Source organism: Eumetopias jubatus, unplaced genomic scaffold (assembly GCF_037043125.1).
Source record: "Eumetopias jubatus isolate StellerSeaLion01/CBP00866 unplaced genomic scaffold, mEumJub1_p1.0 scaffold_14, whole genome shotgun sequence".
In the NCBI taxonomy this organism is placed as follows: Eukaryota; Metazoa; Chordata; class Mammalia; order Carnivora; family Otariidae; genus Eumetopias; species Eumetopias jubatus.
Window position 1 is genome coordinate 23,923,362 of NW_028274820.1, and position 19,918 is coordinate 23,943,279.

Sequence of the window (19,918 nt, forward strand, 5' to 3'; positions counted from 1 at the left end):
ACTTTTCTAAATGAAGGTATCTTAATTTATTAAGGGTTACTTAGGAATTTTAGATATAACTGCAGTTATATATGTCTTCATTAGAAGAAAGTACTCTTCTCCCCATATTTACTTCTTAATTTTTATGTAGTAGTTTCATCTTTAGCATTTAATTTGTTGAAGTATTGACCTTTAAGACAAAGCCCTTAGTTTTTTGATTTGCATAATTAACCCATTCACATTATTTTAATTTTTCAAAATATGGTTATACATAGCTATAATAAAATGAGGTTAGTTGTTTTTATTTATGTTTAGGTCAAAACTCATCGTTTTATCCCTTTGTTTAAATATGTAGAGTGATCTTCTAATTACATTTTAACTTTATTTCTAGGTACTTTTGTTTTGACCACAAACTATTTTTGCTTTAAATTTAATAAGGACTTAACAGAGTGAAACATTAATGGAAGATTCTTCATTATCTCATGTTCTTTTTTAGGCCTGCTCAACCCCGAATAACCAAAGATGTAATTTGTTTTCATGCTGAAGATTTCTTAGAAGTAGTTCAACGAATGCAGTTAGATTTACATGAACCTCCACTGTCCCAGGTATATCTTAAACTATTATTGTCTTCAGTTTAATTTTTATTGTAGAAAAGACTTAATGGTATTCCTGTTTCTTTTTTTTTAGTGTGTCCAGTGGGTTGATGATGCAAAACTTAATCAACTGAGGAGGGAAGGCATCCGCTATGCCAGGATTCAGCTGTATGATAATGACATTTATTTTATTCCAAGGAATGTTGTTCATCAGTTCAAGACAGTTTCAGCAGTATGCAGTTTAGCATGGCATGTTCGGCTCAAGTTGTATCACTCAGAGGAGGAGACTGCTCAGAATACAGCTACTCACGAAACAGGCACATCACCAGATTCCACAACATCAGTTCTTGGACCTCACACTGACCACGTGATTTGTGCTGTAAGCAAAACCTCCTTGGATTCTAATTTTTCAGACAAACTTCATTCTAAATCTGAATTACAGCAGATTAAACATGAACCTATTGCAGCTGTAAGAATCAAGGAAGAACCTGTGAATGTTTATATTCCTGAAAAGACTAGAGCACCGAATAATATGGATGGCAAGAATGTTAAAGCAAAATTGGATCATGTTCAATTTACAGAATTTAAGATTGACATGGACTCTAAATTTGAAAATAGCAACAAAGATTTAAAAGAAGAATTGTGCCCTGGAAGTCTCATAAGTCTAGTTGATACAAGGCAACATAGTTCAGCACATTCAAATCAAGATAGAAAAGATGATGACATTTTGTGCTAAATTTGTACATACCATTTAAAATTCTTTTTTTTTTTAAAGTTAATAATGTAATAAAGATTCATGAATTCTGAAAGCAAGCCAAGGACTTGCTCCCAAGTCTGTTACAAAATAGAGTTTATGTAGCTTTGTAACATTCCTCAGTGCCTGTCCATAACTGTGAAGGATCAAAGCACTTAGGGCCAGATGCACTGTAAATATTACAGGTTTAAACAACAGGAGTCTTTAAAGAATCATTTGATTTGGAATTGTAGGTTTTAGAATAGAGCTGACATTAACATATATATATATATATATATTTTTTGTAATATGAGCCAGAATTCTTTTTTGACAATTTAAGGCTTTTCCATAGAGCTTATTTATACCAATTTTTTTTCATTTTAATGTGTCAGCACTGTAGTGTAAATAGCTTTTAAAAAATCTTTTTAGTGTGATTTATACTGAAATGTGAGCCACTTAATAAAGGTTCATAATAATAAATATGTTTTCTGTTGGGTCTGCAAAAAGACAAACTGACAATTCAGTTAAGTCATTTATTTGGTCTATTATGTTTCTGCTGGTGTATCCATTTAGAGTGGTAATGGAGTGCAAATGTAAGTATTCGAATCTAGTGGATATTTAAATTCCCCACACTGTGTAAGCATTTTTGAAAACAAGATTCAGTTATGAAAGCATATTTATATAATGTGTGTATGTATGGGAATATATATAGATATGTATATCATATTTTGCATAACTTCTTAAATTGCTGAAATTTAAGGTGAATATGTGAAACTTCTAGCCTCACTCCCTGGAATACATTTTAAAATATTTATATTCAACATTCAGAAAGCAGTTTAGGTAATAGAAGCAATTTTATAAAGTTGGGAGAAACAAGGTCTGTTAGTGGTATTGAACTCTTCTAACTCATGAAGTTACATGGCCAGATTACATAGCCCTAACGTAAATCTTCTCTATATAGAGTGTCTGGAATGAGAAGAAGCTGAGAAAATGTTCTTACTAATAAGCACCTGTATTATATTTAATAGTAGCTGAGTAAAAATCTTTAGTTACAGAATGTTTAGTTGTGAGCAGTTAAAATCCTCTCAACATTTTTCTTGCAGAACAGGAGGAAAGTCTGACAAATACAAAATCTTAAGGGCCATGACTCAACTGCCATATACAGAGATAGAACTAACAAAATAAGATGTGTTACCTCATTTTTCTAAGGATCCTTCTCCCTACCTTTTTCTCAAAAAAGCCCTGGAAAGTAAACTTAGGTTAGGATTGCCAGTGCCTAGCTAAAGATTAAAATAGATCTCTTCAGTGATGGACTTCAGCACTATTTGAGACTGCTTCTGCTACTGTAATTAAAAGTCAAACAGATGTCTTTAATGTATGCTTTGGTATAAGGAACACTGCTCATTGCACATTTATTTTATTTATCTTTGGTATTTTTCTGGGCTCATACTTTGGTTGATGACTTTTAACTGAGATTCTTTGTGCTGTCTTTTGTTTAGTGTTGCTGTTGAAATTGTTTCTGCTCCAGCCTCATTTGTGGTACCCATAAAACTGCTTATCTTTATGGTTAGGGAGAAGCCAGTTGAGGCATTTCACCAGAAAAAAATCAGTTGCAGCAGTGACATCATTTCTGGCCCACAGTTTAAAAGGGTTAGGCAAATACTGTAGGAAATCTCAATGGTTTATAGGAAATCAATATATTTGCAATATAGGAATTTTCATGGGATAAGGAAGGTATAAATCATGATAATGTAAATAGGGATTTTGTTTTATGTTACTGTCTTAGCCTGCTCCTCACCACTTTAATCTTCTCTGTTAAGCTAAATTTATCATTTGCATCTACTTTTTGGGGATAAAAAAGTTCATAACAAACCAGTATTGAGAAATAGGAGAGCATGTGGTTAAAATGTTTTCTTTTTTAATTGAGGTGGTTAAAATGTTTTTTTTAATTGTAGAGTGATATATTTAACAATATTTTAGTTTTCTAGTAGTATACACATAGATACATGAGATCATACAGTAATAAAATGTCTTTAGAATATCCCTCCAAAATATCTTGAGCCTTAAACTTTTAACTAAAAGACATATCTAAAATAACCACAGTGGTTGCTTTTAGTTCCTTATATGACCAATACTCAAAACTTCTCCATATTTTGAAAATTTAAAAGTTTTGTAAAATACATATATGTATGCATTTTACAATATAAATGAAACATAAATCAGTGGGCTCAAGATTTCAAGATACAGCTTTGTCACCTTGAATAATATTATATCCCTTGTCTTACGGGTTATAATTTTTAAAATCCTCTTCAGTTGCTATCTAAGAACTTGCTGATTACCTTTTTTAAACACACATAATTTCTATTTCAATATTGCATTATATTAATGGTTTCCTAGTTACTCCATTCCAGTTCTTTACCTGAACACTCATTTTTTTGTTGATTTTTCCAATTTCTTGGACCAGAACGATAAAGCACTTAAGATGTAGTTTCCATATGATCTTATGCTATATAAACAGTTATTATGTAAATTATTAAATTGATAGACCTTTAAAAAAAAAACTAAGGTACCTCAGTGGTGTCTGCTACAGTGTTTTGTTTTGGTTTTTTTTAATTACTTTGGTTCATACCTATTAGCTATTGAAGAAGTAGAATCTTTTCCATTCTCAGGTTAGCTGGTTAGCTAGCAAAAGAATTAAGCATTTGTGATATTTAGTTGAAAACTTGACTAAAGCCATATTCATTATCTCCCTTTTCCCTAAGGCTGCTGACCTTAAATAAAGATTAGGTTGATCAGGCACAACACGTGTGTGTGTGTGTGTGTGTGTGTGTGTGTGTGTGTAAGTAAGATTATTGGAAATACTATGTTTATTCCCACATATATTCATTTTCAATCCATTCTATAACTTTAGGGAGGGAAGGGCCAGAGAGGGTAGGACAAATTGTATTTCTTGTGTTATGTCTTCAAGTTACTTCATTAGTGTTCCTGAGTGTGAAACGGTTTTTTTCCCCAAATACATAATGGCAGGTGAGATCATTTTTGTAAATAATAGATTAGCACTGTTTTGGTAAATTTGCATTCGGTTATTTTGTTGGACAAGTTTATTGTCATGTAAAGCAAATATCTAAAAGTTCATTTTACATTTAGCAGAGATGCAAGATTGTTTTTAGAGTTTGAGAGGAATTTTCCTTGTCTTCCACCTTTCAATAAATACTAAAATTGATAACTGTAATCTTTTTACCTTTGTTTTGTATTATTTTCTTATATTTGACATTTTCATCTCGTCATCTTTAAAAGTTCTTGTTTCTTCGTCTTCAAATGAAACCATAAGATCTTGAAAGTGATTCCAATCTGAAAGTCTTTTTTTTCTCTTAAAAATTATCAAAAGTTGACTCATGCCAGCCTAGAATATTGAGGATTACCTTAAGCAAGGCTGTTAAACTAGTTCGGTGTGGGTGCTGGGATGGCATGCTAAATCACTTCCCTTCCCTCTAGACGGGACTATTTCTGTCCCAGGAGGGGAGGACAAAAGTGCATTGTTTTCAAGATACTTTTAAGCTGGTAAAAAGTGACATGATGGGTTGTAGGTCTTCAGAGTGGTAGAAGAGCTCTTGATTATTAATATTCCACCTGATGTAACTACTTTGATATGTAAACAGAATTTTACTGGTTTTAGAATGCCTTGTCTATTTCATGAAAAAGTTATGTTTGACATGTTTGGCACTGACAGTGTACCTCAGATAAAATAATTAAAAGGACAACTCGGAAGAAGTATAAATCTCTCTCTCTGCTCTGGCTTTTCTTTTTCTAACATACTGCATATTGCAGATGGGAACCATCGCTTTTTAGAATGTCAAGCACAAGAGGCTAAAAGCAGAGATGCCTTTTCTTCTTTACGTTTACAGATGTTCTATGTCATATCTCTACTGGGAGATCAGGGAAAAAGAAGGGGATAACATCTTGCATTTCAGTTTATCTTCCCTTCTAGGACTTTAGGCCCAACCAGGGAGTGTGAATGAGCTTAGAATAAAATGTAGGCAAATAGAATTTATGTTAACTAGAAATTAAAAGTAAAATTAAAACATACTACTTACATGTTTTATTACTATTATTTGCCTTCCAAGAACTGCACTATTAAAATATAAGAACTCTGGATCCTTCTACACATTTTGAAATTCAGAATTTACGTATCTATATTTTTAAAATGTTAAATCTGTATGCTTTCCTATAAAGTTCATTGCCTTGGTACTACTGAAGACTACAAAGTATGCAGATTCAGGGACAAGTCAGTATAGTTGCAAATATTTTGCATAATGTGGCGTTTAAAATTTTATTTGGACAGGCAGTTCTACATCCTCCCTCTACCCAAGTTTCTTCTTTCTTTGAAATTTTGTTTTTGTTTTTAACTGAGCCAGACATGTATGTGAAAAATCTCGAGTCTTCTATCTTCTTTAAAAAAACAAAAACAAAAACTTCTTTAGTCTGGCTTTTGTTTATGCTGTTGTTCCATACCTCTTCCTGACTGACAGAGTTCTTGGAAAACTGTCTGCCTTCACTTCCTCATTTCAGTATAATTTTGTCTTAATCCTCAAATTTAGTCACCCAGCTGAAGTGGTTCCCTCAAAGGTCTACTTTTGACTGCCAAATTCAGTGGCTTCATTTCTTAATACTTCTGTTTATTTATTTATTTATTTTTTAGATTTTATTTATTTATTTGACAGAGAAAGACACAGCGAGAGAGGGAACACAAGCAGGGGGAGTGGGAGAGGGAGAAGCAGGCTTCCCGCTGAGCAGGGAGCCCGATGCGGGGCTCGATCCCAGGACCCAGGGATCATGACCTGAGCCGAAGGCAGACGCTTAACAACTGAGCCACCCAGGCACCCCTTAATACTTCTGTTTAATCCTTGCGGCACTTGTTAGCAATCTTTTACTCCCTAAAACTCTGTATGTATGACCTATCTGTTCTGTTTTGCTTTTCCATTTCTTTGGATGTCTTTTTGCCTTAGCCACTACTATTTAAAGCAGGTTCTTTAGGTCTCTACACTTTGTCCCTGAATTATCTTCGTGACCCCATGACTTCAGTCCGCCTTGGTTTCTCACTTCAGCTCTAAGATCTGTGTAATCAGAATTAAATCCTTCTCTTCTCCCTTGCCCCCAAGCATTAGCTCTTCCTTTCCCTCCTAATTTGGGTATTGGCATCACTATGTCTCTGCCTACATTTCTCTATCTTTTCTTCTAACTATATACAATGTTTGTCAGGAGATTTTCTTGAGTTGACCTCGGAAGTGTTCATAATTTGTCTACTTTCTTGTTATAGTAGATATTCATCTTACCTGGACTCTTAAAATAGCCTAAAATGTTCCAGGCTGCCTGCAGTCCTCTGCCTCTACCCCCATTCCAATCCATTCTTTGTTACTACCAGATTAATCTTTCTAAGATAGATATGATTGTTACTCTTTTGCTTAGAAATATTCTGTGGCTCCTTTCCTAAAGACTAGAAGCCAAATCTCAGTATCACACCAAAAAGCCTTCATGATATGGCCCTTCCTTTCCAGCTTCATCCACCAGTCTTCCATTAATGTACCCAATTTTCAGCTTTACCAGGTGCCAGGACTTGCCATTTCCTTTGTGTACTTTTAAAATTCTTTGCTTTTGCTGGGGAAATCTCTGCTTGGAATATAATACCGTGAAATCTTTTTTCAAAACTCTAGTTAAACATCTTAGTGTCTTTTACTGAGTTCATCCGTTCCAACTGTCCCCTCACCCCAAAGCTGGTGTAGGACCATTTCTTTGCTTCTTGCATCCCTTTGTTCACATCATTTAATGTACACATTAGTTAAGTACACGTTGGGCTTTACCTAAACCATGAACTAGAAGTTACAAGTTTTTTCTTTTTAATCCCTTTTTGTATCCTTGACACCTAATATATACACTTGGTATTCAATAAATATTTGAAGGAACAAAAGTTGTACCTTAACTTTACTGGGGGTGGGAAAAACTATGTAGGTTTCTATGATATAAAAACTGTCTCTGACTTTATTTCGTAATGTAATTCTAGAATTGCAACAGAAAAGTGGAGAAAATTGGATTAGCAAGCACTATAAAGAGACCGAGTTTCTATCTTGTACTTCAGTCTTATGAATAAAGTTTAAGAAGCTACCTGTTAAATATCTAGGCCCCTTGGGCAATGTGGAGAAAGTATTGTAAAGATCGTTAAACCTGTAAAACTCACCAAACTTTTTTCTTCAACTAGAGATACACTCATTACAAATTGAGGATAAATTTAAACTAGACCTAAAGTGATTAAAATGGCAAATAATCATATAAGAAGCACCTTAATATCTTATAGTCTGAATCAGATTTTTAGCGTGCTAAGTCTTAACTTGGCAAGATAAAGTCTCCCTATTGATACAAATATTCAAAAATTGAAAATATTGAAGGTGATAACATGCACTCATATTTTTAGTCAATATCCATTCTGTTGCAGCAGTGGGACAAGTACATAAAGGTGGCACATTTTCACAGACCTTCTTCCCCTAGTATGATGCTATGCTGAGGGCATTTGAGCAGTACAGCTATGGCTCATGAAAGGGGATACACTTGTATAACGTTGAGAAATCACTTAGCTTTTATTGCATATCAGTAAAAAGGGGGAGGAGGGAATACCTATTCTGTTAATTGGTGGTGAAAATTAAATGACAGAACATGCCCAAGACTTAGTGCATTGGTTTATATATTGTAGATACTACAAATGTTAGCTTCTGATTCTGGAATCAACATAGTAAAAAGAATAGAAGAGCTATATTCTGGGTCAGCCTAATCATTTTATGCCTTTCTCACTAATTATATTTTCTCTGTATTCCTCTCTCTAATTTTGGGCAAAGGATAGGCATCTGGGAAGAGGAAGATGTTTATCAAGGGGTCATGAGGTATGGTGGAGGTACGTAGATTTCCAAAACATACTTCTTCCTAGTTCACTATTTTGCCCTGGGCCAGCAATTCAAAATCATGTTACAGACTGCCTTTTCCTGATTACAAATTTGGGTTTGTAGTATATAGATGATAGTGGTAGTAAATTTACTTTGTGGTGTAAGATATCAGTATGATTACAGTATGGTAATTTGAACATAGGACAAGCAAAATGAGAGTAAAACATTTACATGTAAAGTAGATGCCTCTCATAAAAGCTTTTAGCCTAGGGTTACTTTATTTGGCATTTGATAACTGGTATGTTATCTTCCATGGATGCATTTTTATTTTTTTTTCTTCCAACAGCAAACCTATTTTGGAAATAGCATTTGGAGTTAAAACTCCATTTATCAATGACCATGGACTGATTTCATTTCATTTATCTGGGCTTTAGTTTTTCCATCATTATTATAATAAGGTTTTTTTCCTTTGTTTTATCCTGTTTCTAACACTGTAATTCCCACGTACCTTCACTATCTATGTCATGAATTATAGGAACACCAAACAACTGACATTTACTGTGCAAACCTGACCAATCAAGATTAAAGGAAACTCCTTTTGTAGTTTGTGGCCTGTTTCTTAATATAATGCTAAAAGGATTCTGATTAATTTTCTCTCAGTAAAGAGAAAGAACTATTCTTGATGACACAGGTGCATAGTAATATGCCTGCCTCTAATGAAAGTTGTTCTATGGTTTCCTCTCTTTTTTTGGCCATCACTTCTGTTCATCGGTCACATCAGTTTCTCTTATTTGCTGCACTGTAAAAAGCAGAGTGGAAAGCAGATGACCTAATTTGTAAGGTTAATAACTTTTAAAGTCACAGTAAACTTTAGCCCACAGATGGGTCTTTACTTCTAGAAGCTGTGGGCAACAAATTTTCTTGGTGCTTGAAAGCTCTCTGTTGGTGGATTTGTGTTCATGTTTCATGTGATGGATTGATGGTACCCCCATACCCAGCCTCTGTGTTCATGAAATATTGCTGAACAAGTTGTGAATTCTTTGAATATTTTCTACTTTTCATATTTTCAAGTCTTAAAACAGTTATTTTGTTCACAAGTTGCTTTTACTCAATTTTTTATAAATCTTTTGCCCCAAACCAGAATAAGTTACTTCTTGTCCATACTGACCTGGAAAATACTGGCTTCATAAGGAACCTTTCATGTTTAAGTTAAATCTTTGTTATAAAGGAAATCTCCTAGAACTAAAAACAAATGGGAAAGTATTTTTCTGCAATATTGTTTATATATTATTCCATTAGTTTTGCTTTTTCTATCTGTGAGCATAATTTCTATCTGCTCTCTTTTTATTTAACGTTTTAAATGTATTCCAACCGCTGAGACCGTGATATTGTAATGTATGAGAAATAAACATCTGGTCTTTATCCCTATTCTGGGCACAGGAATTCCTTGGAATTTCCTGTTAGTGTGATAAAGGTGTCTTTTGAGCTTATGTTAATGCGGTGACTTGGAAAACTCCTAGGTAACCTAAGGATGGGGGCTGGTTGCCAGGGAGAAACAACCATGTGATTAAAGGGTTGGAACTTTCCTCCTTCCTTATCTCCCAGGGGAGAGGAACTGGAGATTGGGTTCAGTCACCAATGGCCAATGATTTAATTAATATGCTATGTAATCAAGCCTCCGTAAAATCCTAAAAGGACAGGGTTCAGAGAGCTTCTGGGATTGGTGAACACAAGGAGATGGGGCAAGAGTGGTATGCCCAGAGAGCATGGAAGCTCCTTGCCCCTTCCCCATACCTTGCCTTACCATTTCTTCCATCTTGCTGTTCCTGAGTTATATTCTTTTATAATAAACTGGTAATCTAGTATGTAAAATGTTTGAGTTCTGTGAGCTGCTCTAGCAAATTAATCAAGGGAGTCGTGGGAACATCCAGTCTATAGCTGGATTTGTATTTGGTATCTGAAGTTTGGAGGGAGGAGGAGTCTTCTGGGATTGAACCCTTAACCTATGGGATCAGTTAATATTTCTAAGTAGTGTCAGAACTGAAAGAATTCCTTGGTGGTATGGGGATAAAACACACATTGGAATTGGTGCCAGAATCAAGGAGGTGCACGTCAATAACTTAAGCTGTAAGTTGTTTATTTAGTCTGTCAGTATACTAACAAGTAAGAAAAAGTTCTACTTTCTGGGAACCTCTCAGACACTACTACAATTAATTGATCCTCATGGGTCAACAGGTTGGTTATTGTGTTGCCTTTTAGATATAATTCTTACCCAGTTTCTATTTCCTTGGAGACCTGTCCCACCTTTTCTCTTAGAAATCTCACACAGAATTTCTGCTTTTGCTTGTTTTATGACCTAGCTTGGGGTGTTTTTTGTATGGCTGTGAGGCAAGAATAGTTTTTGTAGTTTTGAGTAATTGGAACAAAAGTCGAAAGAATACTACCTTGTGATATGTAGAAATTTTACAAAATTTAAGTTTCATTGTCCATAAAGTTTTATTGGAACATAACCCATGGTTTATGGCTGCTTTTTCATCACAGAGCTGATCGGAGCTGTTGAGATAGAAACGATATAGCCCACAAAGCTTAAAATATTTACTAGATAAACCTTTACAGAAAAAATTTTGCTGACTCCTGACCCAGCTAATTGTTTGCACGTGGTGCTGTTCTTTTCCTTTTCCCTGTGAGAGATCATACTCAGATAATACTTGCACAAATACAGCTTTTGCTGAATTTCAAAATCCTCCTATCTGGTTTCTCATTGAGATGAAAGCGTTCTTCTACTTTGAATCTATCATTAGAGAGACCAAATTGTTTGGACCTCTCAGCTGAATAAGGAATATCTAATCAAGTCTGGAACATTATGTTCCCCATATTAACGATCCTTTTCCATCCTATTTTTAGATGCTCAAAATAGGAATATATACCAATTGCAAGACAGGAAAACGCTTGTAACTGATCAATTTTTATTTATTTAGCTTAGCTCTTTAGTTTCAAACGAGTTCAGCTATATTAATTTGTGGTGTTGTAGCTTAAACTTTGTCATGTTATCTGCTTTACAAAGGAGAACTAGACCAAAATGCTATATTCAAAGCGATCCTCTCAAGTACTAGCAGCCAGAAATCACTTTCTTGGGTGTTAGATATTTTTAAAACAGACAAAATACTACTTTGGGTTCTTCCCAAAGCTAAAAGTGAGGGCTTTGTAGGTCAAGAACAATCACCTGCTTTAGGGTTATAATGTACATAAGACTGTTTGGAATTCTTCTAAGTAATGTCACCTATGCTTCACTGGAATGGGTTGAGTGCCTTGGTAGGATCATCTATAAATTCTCAAGCCAGGGCACTTTTAAGAGTGAAAGGGGCACTAACTTCCTGAGGCCCAGGACAAAGGCATAAATAGGAACTGTCCTGATTCAACCATGATGAAAGGTCCCTCTAACTTTAGGAGGAGGCAAGCCTCTGCTCTGTTTTAATATGCCACCTGTAATTCATGGGTCATAAAGGGAGAAGTAGCAATGATGTTAGCTTAGATAAAAATCTGTCAAACTCTCAGATTCCTTCTGAATGTAAACATGAAGTGGCACAACTATTTCAGTAACTAGGTTTTTTCCTCCGTAATTTACAAGCACAAATGACCATTTACTTTGGTCATAATGAGGCTGTGATATATTAAAACTTCTACCCGAATAATGTAGATTAAAGGCTTCTTATTTACATACTTTAAAAACTGACCACATATGTACAACAGATTATTAAGAGTCAAGTAGAAAAATAAGGTCAAAAACAAACTTTATTTATATAGGGATAATAAGGATATTAATAACTGAAATATTGAATAATTAAGCTTTGGATTGACTAGAAGTCCATGATTCACAAAGACTATTTTATGGAAGCAGTATAAAACTACATTTGGTTATTTTTTCAGTTCTCTGGTATTCTTCAAGCTTGCAAGGATTCAGAACACTTTAATGATAGCTTGTTGAACGGCAATAAAATGAATGATGTCCTTAGAAGTCAGTCTCTCACAAAAAAGACGTTATATCCAAGTTCTATCAAAGCCCCAGCCAGTAAGGCCCATAAAGGAATGAAGACATAGGACAGATTCATGGTAGTAAACTGTTCCAGTTTAGCACAGAGTGCAAGGCAGAAGGCTAATTTAAGTAACATTGCAATGAGGTACCAGGCTTTTTTTTTAATATTGTGTGATCCATGTCGAGGGTCAAAGCCAGACTTACATCGCCCAGCCATTTTCACAATCAGCATAACAAGAAGGATAGTATCAAATATCCAGACTGGAATAAATATGAGGAACCAGTTCCAAGGTGCCTTCTCATCCAATTTCAACACCAACATGATCAAGAAGAGTAATGTGAAAAGCCAGGTGAGTAGTACTCTCTGAGCCAAGGACATTCTCATTTAAACAGTTTAAAGAGGCTGTTGCAGAGTCGAAAAAAGGGAAATAAACCCTAAGAGAAGGAAAAAAAGTCAGGATTGTTTTGATACCAGAAAAAAAAAAATCACTTCCATTCCTGGTGAACAAAGCTGGTTCTTCCCCACTCACAGATTTCCTAATTTTGAAGACATTCTATTCTTCCTTTCAAACCCTGTAAAATTTGTAGCCATCTTTGACAACATTACATTCATCATTCCTTATAGCCCATGACAAAATACAATAAAACTTTAGTATATCAACTGGGCATAAGCCCTCAAAATGTCTCAAGAATAGTCTGTTCCTTTTCATTGCTGTCACTCAAGTCCAGGTACTCCTGACTTTATTCCTGTACCTCAAGGATATTCTTAAATTCTTTTTGTACATCTGTACATCTATAAATTTTCATTCAATTTCAAGATGTACTAAGAAAAAGCATTCAAAATCAAAGTAGTTAAAAAGGAGGAAGTGCTTATCAGGTCAAGGGAGGAGAGTCTTAATAAGGAGGGAATGGTTAACAAAAATTCAGATATTAAATAGAATTAAGAGTGTGAGGAGATCTTTGGGCTAAATAATACAAAATATATTGGTAATCCTGGATTTTCACACAGCTTAGTCTGGGTCTTTTTAAATTAAATTTTCTCACTGCAATTCTTATAAATACCTATTAGTCTGAATTTTTCTTTTTAATACTATTATTTCTTATAAATACCTATTAGTCTGAATTTTTCTTTTTAATACAACTCATTATATATTTTTTGGTTTGCGGTATAAATCCTGATTTTTTGCTACTTGCTACCCAATAATCAAGACCACTTAAACTTTTGACATTTTGTTATTGTTAGATGCTAAATTATTCAATAATTTAGGCTCTTTCTCTCTCTCTCTCCCTTTTTTTTAAAGAATGTGGGGCTTGAATTTAGGCCTCTGAGATCAAGAGTTGCATGATCTACCAACTGAGCCAACCAGGCAACGGAAAGTTATTTCTTATATCCCTAAAATATAAGATCTGTCTGTAGATCTGTCCTACTGACCTATATTTCTCTTTCGCACTAGTACTATATGACTGTGATCAGGTATGTTCTAGGATATACTCTAATACCTGAAAGGACCAGTGCCTACTACTCATGAATTTCTTTTCCAGAATATTTTGCCCTTTCATTTTTTTTTCACTGCTAAAACCATTAATTCTTAAAAACTTGGAAGTCTGATTGGGACACATTAATCTATCATACATAGGCATAAGCATTTATTCAGTCTTCACATACAGGTTGACAGTATGTTCTATGCTTGTTCAAGCTTTTTATATCAACCTTGTGACCATTTGGAAGAAGGGTAAGTAGAATGGAAATCAGAAGCCAGACTGCAGCAGTTGGGTGAGGAGTTAACAAAATGTAAACAGTTGACAACACTTTATTCCTCTGAAACATTTGAAGAAGAGAAGATGAAAGACAAGATATATAATGAGATTGAGAAAGGGTCAGGAAGAAATTTTTCAGTAAAGGAAGAATCTAAATATGATTATAAACTGAGGGAAATAGGCCACAAAGGAGACAGAGACTGAGAGAGGACACTTGATGGAGAGGTAAACATCAGAAGGTGGCGGGGTAGCAAAAGCATGAGGGGTAGGAGTAAAAATGCAGGAAGAAATAAGAAACAAGGAAAAAGTGAAGAAACTGGCTAGATGAATAAAATGCCCTAGACTAGCATGTTTAATTAATTATATTTTAAAACTAACTTTGAGGGGCGCCTGGGTGACTTGGTTGGGCATCTGCCTTTGGCCGGGGTCATGATCTCTCAGGGTCCGGGGATCAAGCCCATCAAGCTCCCTGCTCACTGGGAGGTCTGCTTCTCCCTCTCCCCTCCCCAACTCGTTCTCTCTCTCAAATAAATAATCTTAAAAAAAACCCCTAATTTTGATACTGTTTGCTACACCTCTACTACTTTAAACAGTGGGTGGCTATCACGGGGCAAGAGTGCATATCTGTTTTACTATCATAGTGACTTATGGATCTCCTAAATCCCCTTTCCCCTGATACCCATCTGCTAGCACTTGTTTACTTAGCTGGCAGATCGGATGCTTCATACAGCAGGATGAAAAGCAGATGCTTTTGCTCCCAGGAGGGCATTTTCTCCAGGTCGCCCTTCCCGACCAAAGGCTGCCATAGTGGGATATGGGGCTGAATTTGGAAGAAGAGGTGTGAAGGGTGTGAACTGATTATTAACTACAAATGGATTTCATTTTGTAAATCAAGTTTGCTCAAACCTGATCTCCAATCTATCTGGCCATTTTTGTGAACGTTTAAAAAGTTTATGATAATACACTTGTTTAAACACAACTTTTCCATCAGCCATTGGATAAGTCAGGGTTCAAATTTTTGCATATAGGACTGAGTAAGCAACTGGTCATAGAAACAGTTGCTGCACTCAACATAGGTACTTTAGGGATGGAGATGGAAGGATGATACAAAGAGCACAGTCTTGTGGCTTCAAGTTTTATAATGTGGGATGCAACAAAGTTCTGTATGCACTTATACTAAAATGCCCTCAACTGGGAAGCACTATGCCGATATTTAAATGAGGTTTGAAGAATTCTGGATGCCAGGGCGCTACAACGCCAATTTTACTTGTTCATAAATCTTCATTAATTGAAGTAATTTGTTTCCTACTACTAGTCGTCTTTTATCTCAACAGAGGGGGTTGCATGCTCCAAAACAAAAATTTGCTCTACTAAAGTCCTATTTGAGGGGACTACTACTGGTACCAGGAAGATAGTTAAGTATTAGTTCATATGCTTTATCATCCATTGTCAAAATCTTCTGCATTGTCCCTAAATGGAAACCGAAAGGGCTCTGCCCACCATTCCAGCATCTAGCAGTTGTGTGTGCACTCATTAATTTGCCCACAGTGCGTTCTACACCACCCCCATGTCCTTCTCTGGCTACTGCCAGCCCTCTTCCAAATGAACTCACCCCATCCCAAAGACAGTTTTGCTTATGAGCACACAACACAATTCCTCTAAATAATGAGTCGCTTTCGAAAGGCCCCTGCTTCAACAGCCTTGTAGAACTTAACCTTCCTTCAGAGGAACAGCGTTCTGCTTACAACTTACATGATTTGGGGGCCTACTTGTCCCTAGAACTTCAGGACGTTCCTAAACTATCCTCGCCCTCAGTCTTCCAACACCTACGGTTCGCCCTAATTCGGACTATTCCCATTCTGCGCTTTGGGCCCAGCACATTTTGGGAGCTGAACGCGGTTTCTTGCACACGATCCAAAACGCACGCAGAAGCCTGGTGCCAAGCAGCTGTCCGTACGTTTGGCAGGAAGTGTAAGGGGGTGGGAAGCAGCGACAAACCCCCTGAGGCATCGGGAAGCCAGCGCCGGGGCACCGGAGGGGCACATGCACCTCGGGAGAATGCCCGCCCATTGGAGCCCGGGACTCACCTGGCAGCGCCGCTGGCCGGAGAGCGGGGAGGGGCGCGAAGATCAGAAAACTCGCCAGTTTGGATCCTTGGCCTTTTCCACGCTTTCTCCTCCATTAAATCCAGAACTCGTCACATGATAATCAAGAAAAAGATCTCAGTTCCGCCTCCCCAGACCACCGCGGTGGTGGCTCTGTGTTCTACCTCAGGGCCACACCCACATCCGGGGCAGGTTCCCACCGCCCCTGGGTCTACCCTCTCTACCTATAGGTAGAGAGGATGCCAATCTAGTTTCAGAGGCCCTTTTCCCTGTGGTAATTGGACCATTTGGCCACCAGTGCGAACCAACCGACCTTTTCTTACGTTCGGGTTTGTCAAAAAGGCTGCTCCACAAGAAGCCACTAGGCCCGCCTCTCTACCGCTACGGGCCAGGAGGAAAGTCAGTCTAAGCACAGCCTGGAGTATCCGTGGTCCCATTGGGCCCACAGACGCCAATCAGACCAGCCAGCGCTTGGCTCCGCCCCCGAGGGGGGCTCCCCGCCCCTTCTCTCGCACTCCCCGCCAGCGCGCGGAGACTGCAGGCTCCGGCGCAAAATCCTGCGGGAGAGGGGGTGGGGCGACAGCTCTGGAGGCAGCGCTCCCGCCGGCAGCCTCGTTGTGACTCCTCCGGCTCCCGCAGCGGCGGCGGCGCTCGCCTCGGAGTCTCCCGCGCGCACCCCAGCCGCCTCCTAGCGGCGCGGCGCCCGCTCCTACGGTAAGAGCCGACATCACCTCCGTGCTTGGGCGGGCCGTGTGGAGGTCGTTGGGTTCCGACAGAATCCTGGGGATGGGGCAGGACGAGGGAGGAAAGCGGAGGGCAGGATGGAGGTGGGGGCTCCGGGGCCAACGCATCGCCCTCCGCCGCCGGTGACTTCCCCGGCAGCCGCTGGCACCTGCGCGCCGGGGTCAACCGCGGTCCCCTCCCATCATTTGACCGGTGGCAGAGGCTCAGCCTCCCTCCTCCCGAGCCCGTGCCGTCCTCGAGCCTAAATGGTGACGGGCCGAAGCCCAGCGCCGCCTCCCGCCCCTCCGCCCCCTCTCGCGGCCCCTCTCCTCCGCTTCCTTCCCCTGGAGCTGTGCTGGGGGCGCGCCGGGTCCTGGAGGGCGTGCAGGGGCATCGGGTGGCCGAGCCCTGGCGGGCGGGGGAGGTCAGCTAGCGGCCGGAGGAGTGGGCTTGGGCGGAGGGGGCGACTGTGCGCATGTAGGACGCAGGCTGGAGGGAGGGTCTCTGCCCTGCACCCGCTGAGCAGGCAACAGTTTGGTTCTGATTCTAGCACTGACTGCGGAGCGGGTGCTGAAATTCTCTCAGGGGCCTGAAGGGCTGTTTCCCCTCTGGAAACAATACTGCAGTCCATCAGCTTGCCTTACCTTTTCTTATTTTTATCTGCCTGATATTGACAGCCAGTATTTTGGTATTGTTCCTTCGAGGCATGATGTTTAAACTCAACACCTCCTTCTATAACTTTGGAGATCATTCTGTCACTGATCCATCACTTTATTTTTAGCCTGGCCCCCCCCCCCCAAAAAAAGAACTGCTTTATATCATCATATACTGACCGGGAAGTACAAAATCTGGAACAATTTATTAGTCTAAGTATTTATATATCAAGTAGTTTTTAAATTCGTGAATTATTAAATATTTTGTAATTTATACTTGCTGTCTTTGTTTATGGTATATCCTGCTTACTTTGAGGTTATTTTGTTAATTGTGTGCTTTGATTTTATAGTTTTTGGTTAGCTTGAGCCAACTAGATACTTCAGGATTTTTCTTTTTTTTCCCTCTAAGACTTTGGGCATAGCCACTTTATTTGCTCTTGTTTTTAGAGATTATGTATTTTTTTTTAAAAAATTTGTTTTCTCCCCAACCTGATTTTTTCATAGCATTTTAAAGTTGAAAGGGAGCATTCTGAGAATTTGGAAACTATGCACTTAAGCCTAAAGAGCTGTAAAATAGCATAACAATATGAAATCCTAACTTCTTGGAGTAAACATTGCTAAGTTTAAGAGAAGGAAATGAGTGTCCCCTGTCAGTTGTAGTGGCTCAGCCTCCAGATTCCAGAGGAAAGCAATCTAAAAATCTGGGGAGAATGAGCCATGCCTGAGACCAGACACAAGGTGGTTCCAGGAAAATTTCTGGCTGGGGAAATAGCCTGTGTCCCATGCAGGTTAGTTGTGTGCATGCACCAAATAGTATTAAGTTAGGTGTTAGTAAGGTAGGAAATGTCTTTTCTAACTTTTACCACTTTCTGATAGGGCATGAAAACATAGTAAAAGAAAAAAAGTATAATGGGGGCACTCTTGTATAGTCAAACCTCCCAGAGTAAACTCTTTTTTGAGTCCAAACTGGCAGTGGACAGTTGGCCCTAAAAATCAAGTAGGTGGTCTGAGCAATTTTTATTTTTTTATTTTATTATTATTTTTTAAATATTTATTTGTTTTAAGTAAGCTCTACATCCAATATGGGGCTTGAACTCACAACCCTGAGATCAAGAATCACATGCTCTACTGACTGAGCCAGCCAGGCATCCTGGCCTGAGCAATTTTATTTTATTTTACTTTTTTTGGCCTGAACAATTTTTAAACCTACAAACCTTTTTGGTAGCCCATTTAATACAAAATTTCAAGGAATTTGTAATTAAAAAGGCTACACTAGACTAAGCCAAAGAAAATTTAGGGTGGCATGTAGAAAAAATGAGGATCGGAAAATAGTTGGATTGCTTCCATACTGCCTTGTTTAACCTTTGTAATGCTGTGAGGCATGTACTGTGATTACTGTTCTGTTTTATAGATGAGTTAACCAAAACTTAGGTTAACTCATTTGCTCAAGATTTCTCAGCTCATAAGTTGGTGGAGGTGGGATTCAAATCCAGGCAATCTGATTACAAAGCCTAAATTCCAAGCCAATATGCTTTACCACCACAGTGGCTTCTTAGAGACCTGGTACAAAGAAGACTAATCAGTGAAAAATAATGCTGCAAAGTCGTAAACTGAGTAAGAATATTGTACATATTCAGTAACACTTTGAGTCACTGTATAGTAGGCACTGTTGAGTATTGTTGGGGATGTAAGGATGGAGTCACCTTTCCTGTCGTTAGTGGGGGAGAGAAATAAACAAATAATGATAACACAGTACAGCGTATACTATAAGAGAGTGCCGTAGAGTTTGTGATTTAATAGAAGAGAGTTCAGCTGAAGTTTAGACATACCAGCATTTGAATTCCTGTTTGGCTTTGTGACCTTTAACATGATAGTAAACCTTTTTCAGCTTCAGTTTTCTTATCTGTTAAGTGGAGATGAATTACTTCAAAGTGGAGTATTAAGCATTAAACAGAGTATGTAAAGTACTGGCACACTGGTAAGCCCTGAATAAAGAAGACTGAATAATATTCAGAGGCAGAGTGGAGAAGGGGTTGGAGGTGTGGCTACCACTGGAGCCTTACAGGGTAAGTAGTAGTTTTCATTTTTGGGGAAGGAGGGCATCCCTACACAGATAGAACAGGAGGCGGGGTCACAGAACTGGAATATGGATTGTTGAGGGAATGGCAAGTAATCGCAGCTTTGTATAAAAAGTATTTGTGAAGGCCAAAATTTAAATGGTAATTGTGTATAAATGTGGCTGGGCAAGGTGAGTACTACCCAATTTTGGCGGTTGGAAATTGCATACTTAGATATTAAAATTATAAGAAATCCTCAACAGTTCATGAATTGTTACATTTTTATTTAATATTTACCGTTTAATACTTTTTTCCCCAGTGATAATTAAAACTTCTTTTCCAAACATGTCCAGCT

General features: G+C 38.0%; 3 protein-coding genes across 4 annotated transcripts in view; 2 read left to right on the plus strand and 1 right to left on the minus strand.

Moving 5' to 3' along the window:
* The window catches only part of RSBN1L (round spermatid basic protein 1 like), a 66,894-nt gene extending 61,818 nt beyond the window's left edge, over positions 1 to 5,076 (plus strand). Inside the window, exons 7-8 of the mRNA XM_028117872.2 lie at positions 476 to 584; positions 667 to 5,076. Of these exons, the coding sequence (XP_027973673.2) occupies positions 476 to 584; positions 667 to 1,308 (751 nt within the window). The 3' untranslated portion in view covers positions 1,309 to 5,076. The remainder of the gene's footprint in view (positions 1 to 475; positions 585 to 666) is intronic.
* A 6,932-nt stretch (positions 5,077 to 12,008) lies between these two features.
* On the minus strand, positions 12,009 to 16,306 carry TMEM60 (transmembrane protein 60). Its single transcript, XM_028117859.1, has 2 exons — positions 16,113 to 16,306; positions 12,009 to 12,702 (listed from the first exon to the last, which is right to left on the minus strand). The coding sequence occupies exon 2, from the start codon at positions 12,650 to 12,652 to the stop codon at positions 12,251 to 12,253; it is 402 nt and encodes a 133-aa protein (XP_027973660.1). The 5' UTR covers positions 12,653 to 12,702; positions 16,113 to 16,306; the 3' UTR covers positions 12,009 to 12,250.
* A 340-nt stretch (positions 16,307 to 16,646) lies between these two features.
* The window catches only part of PHTF2 (putative homeodomain transcription factor 2), a 112,352-nt gene continuing 109,080 nt past the window's right edge, over positions 16,647 to 19,918 (plus strand). For both annotated transcript variants that reach the window (XM_028119170.2, XM_028119179.2), the window contains exon 1: positions 16,647 to 16,844. The gene's annotated coding sequence lies outside the window, so the exon portion shown is untranslated. The remainder of the gene's footprint in view (positions 16,845 to 19,918) is intronic.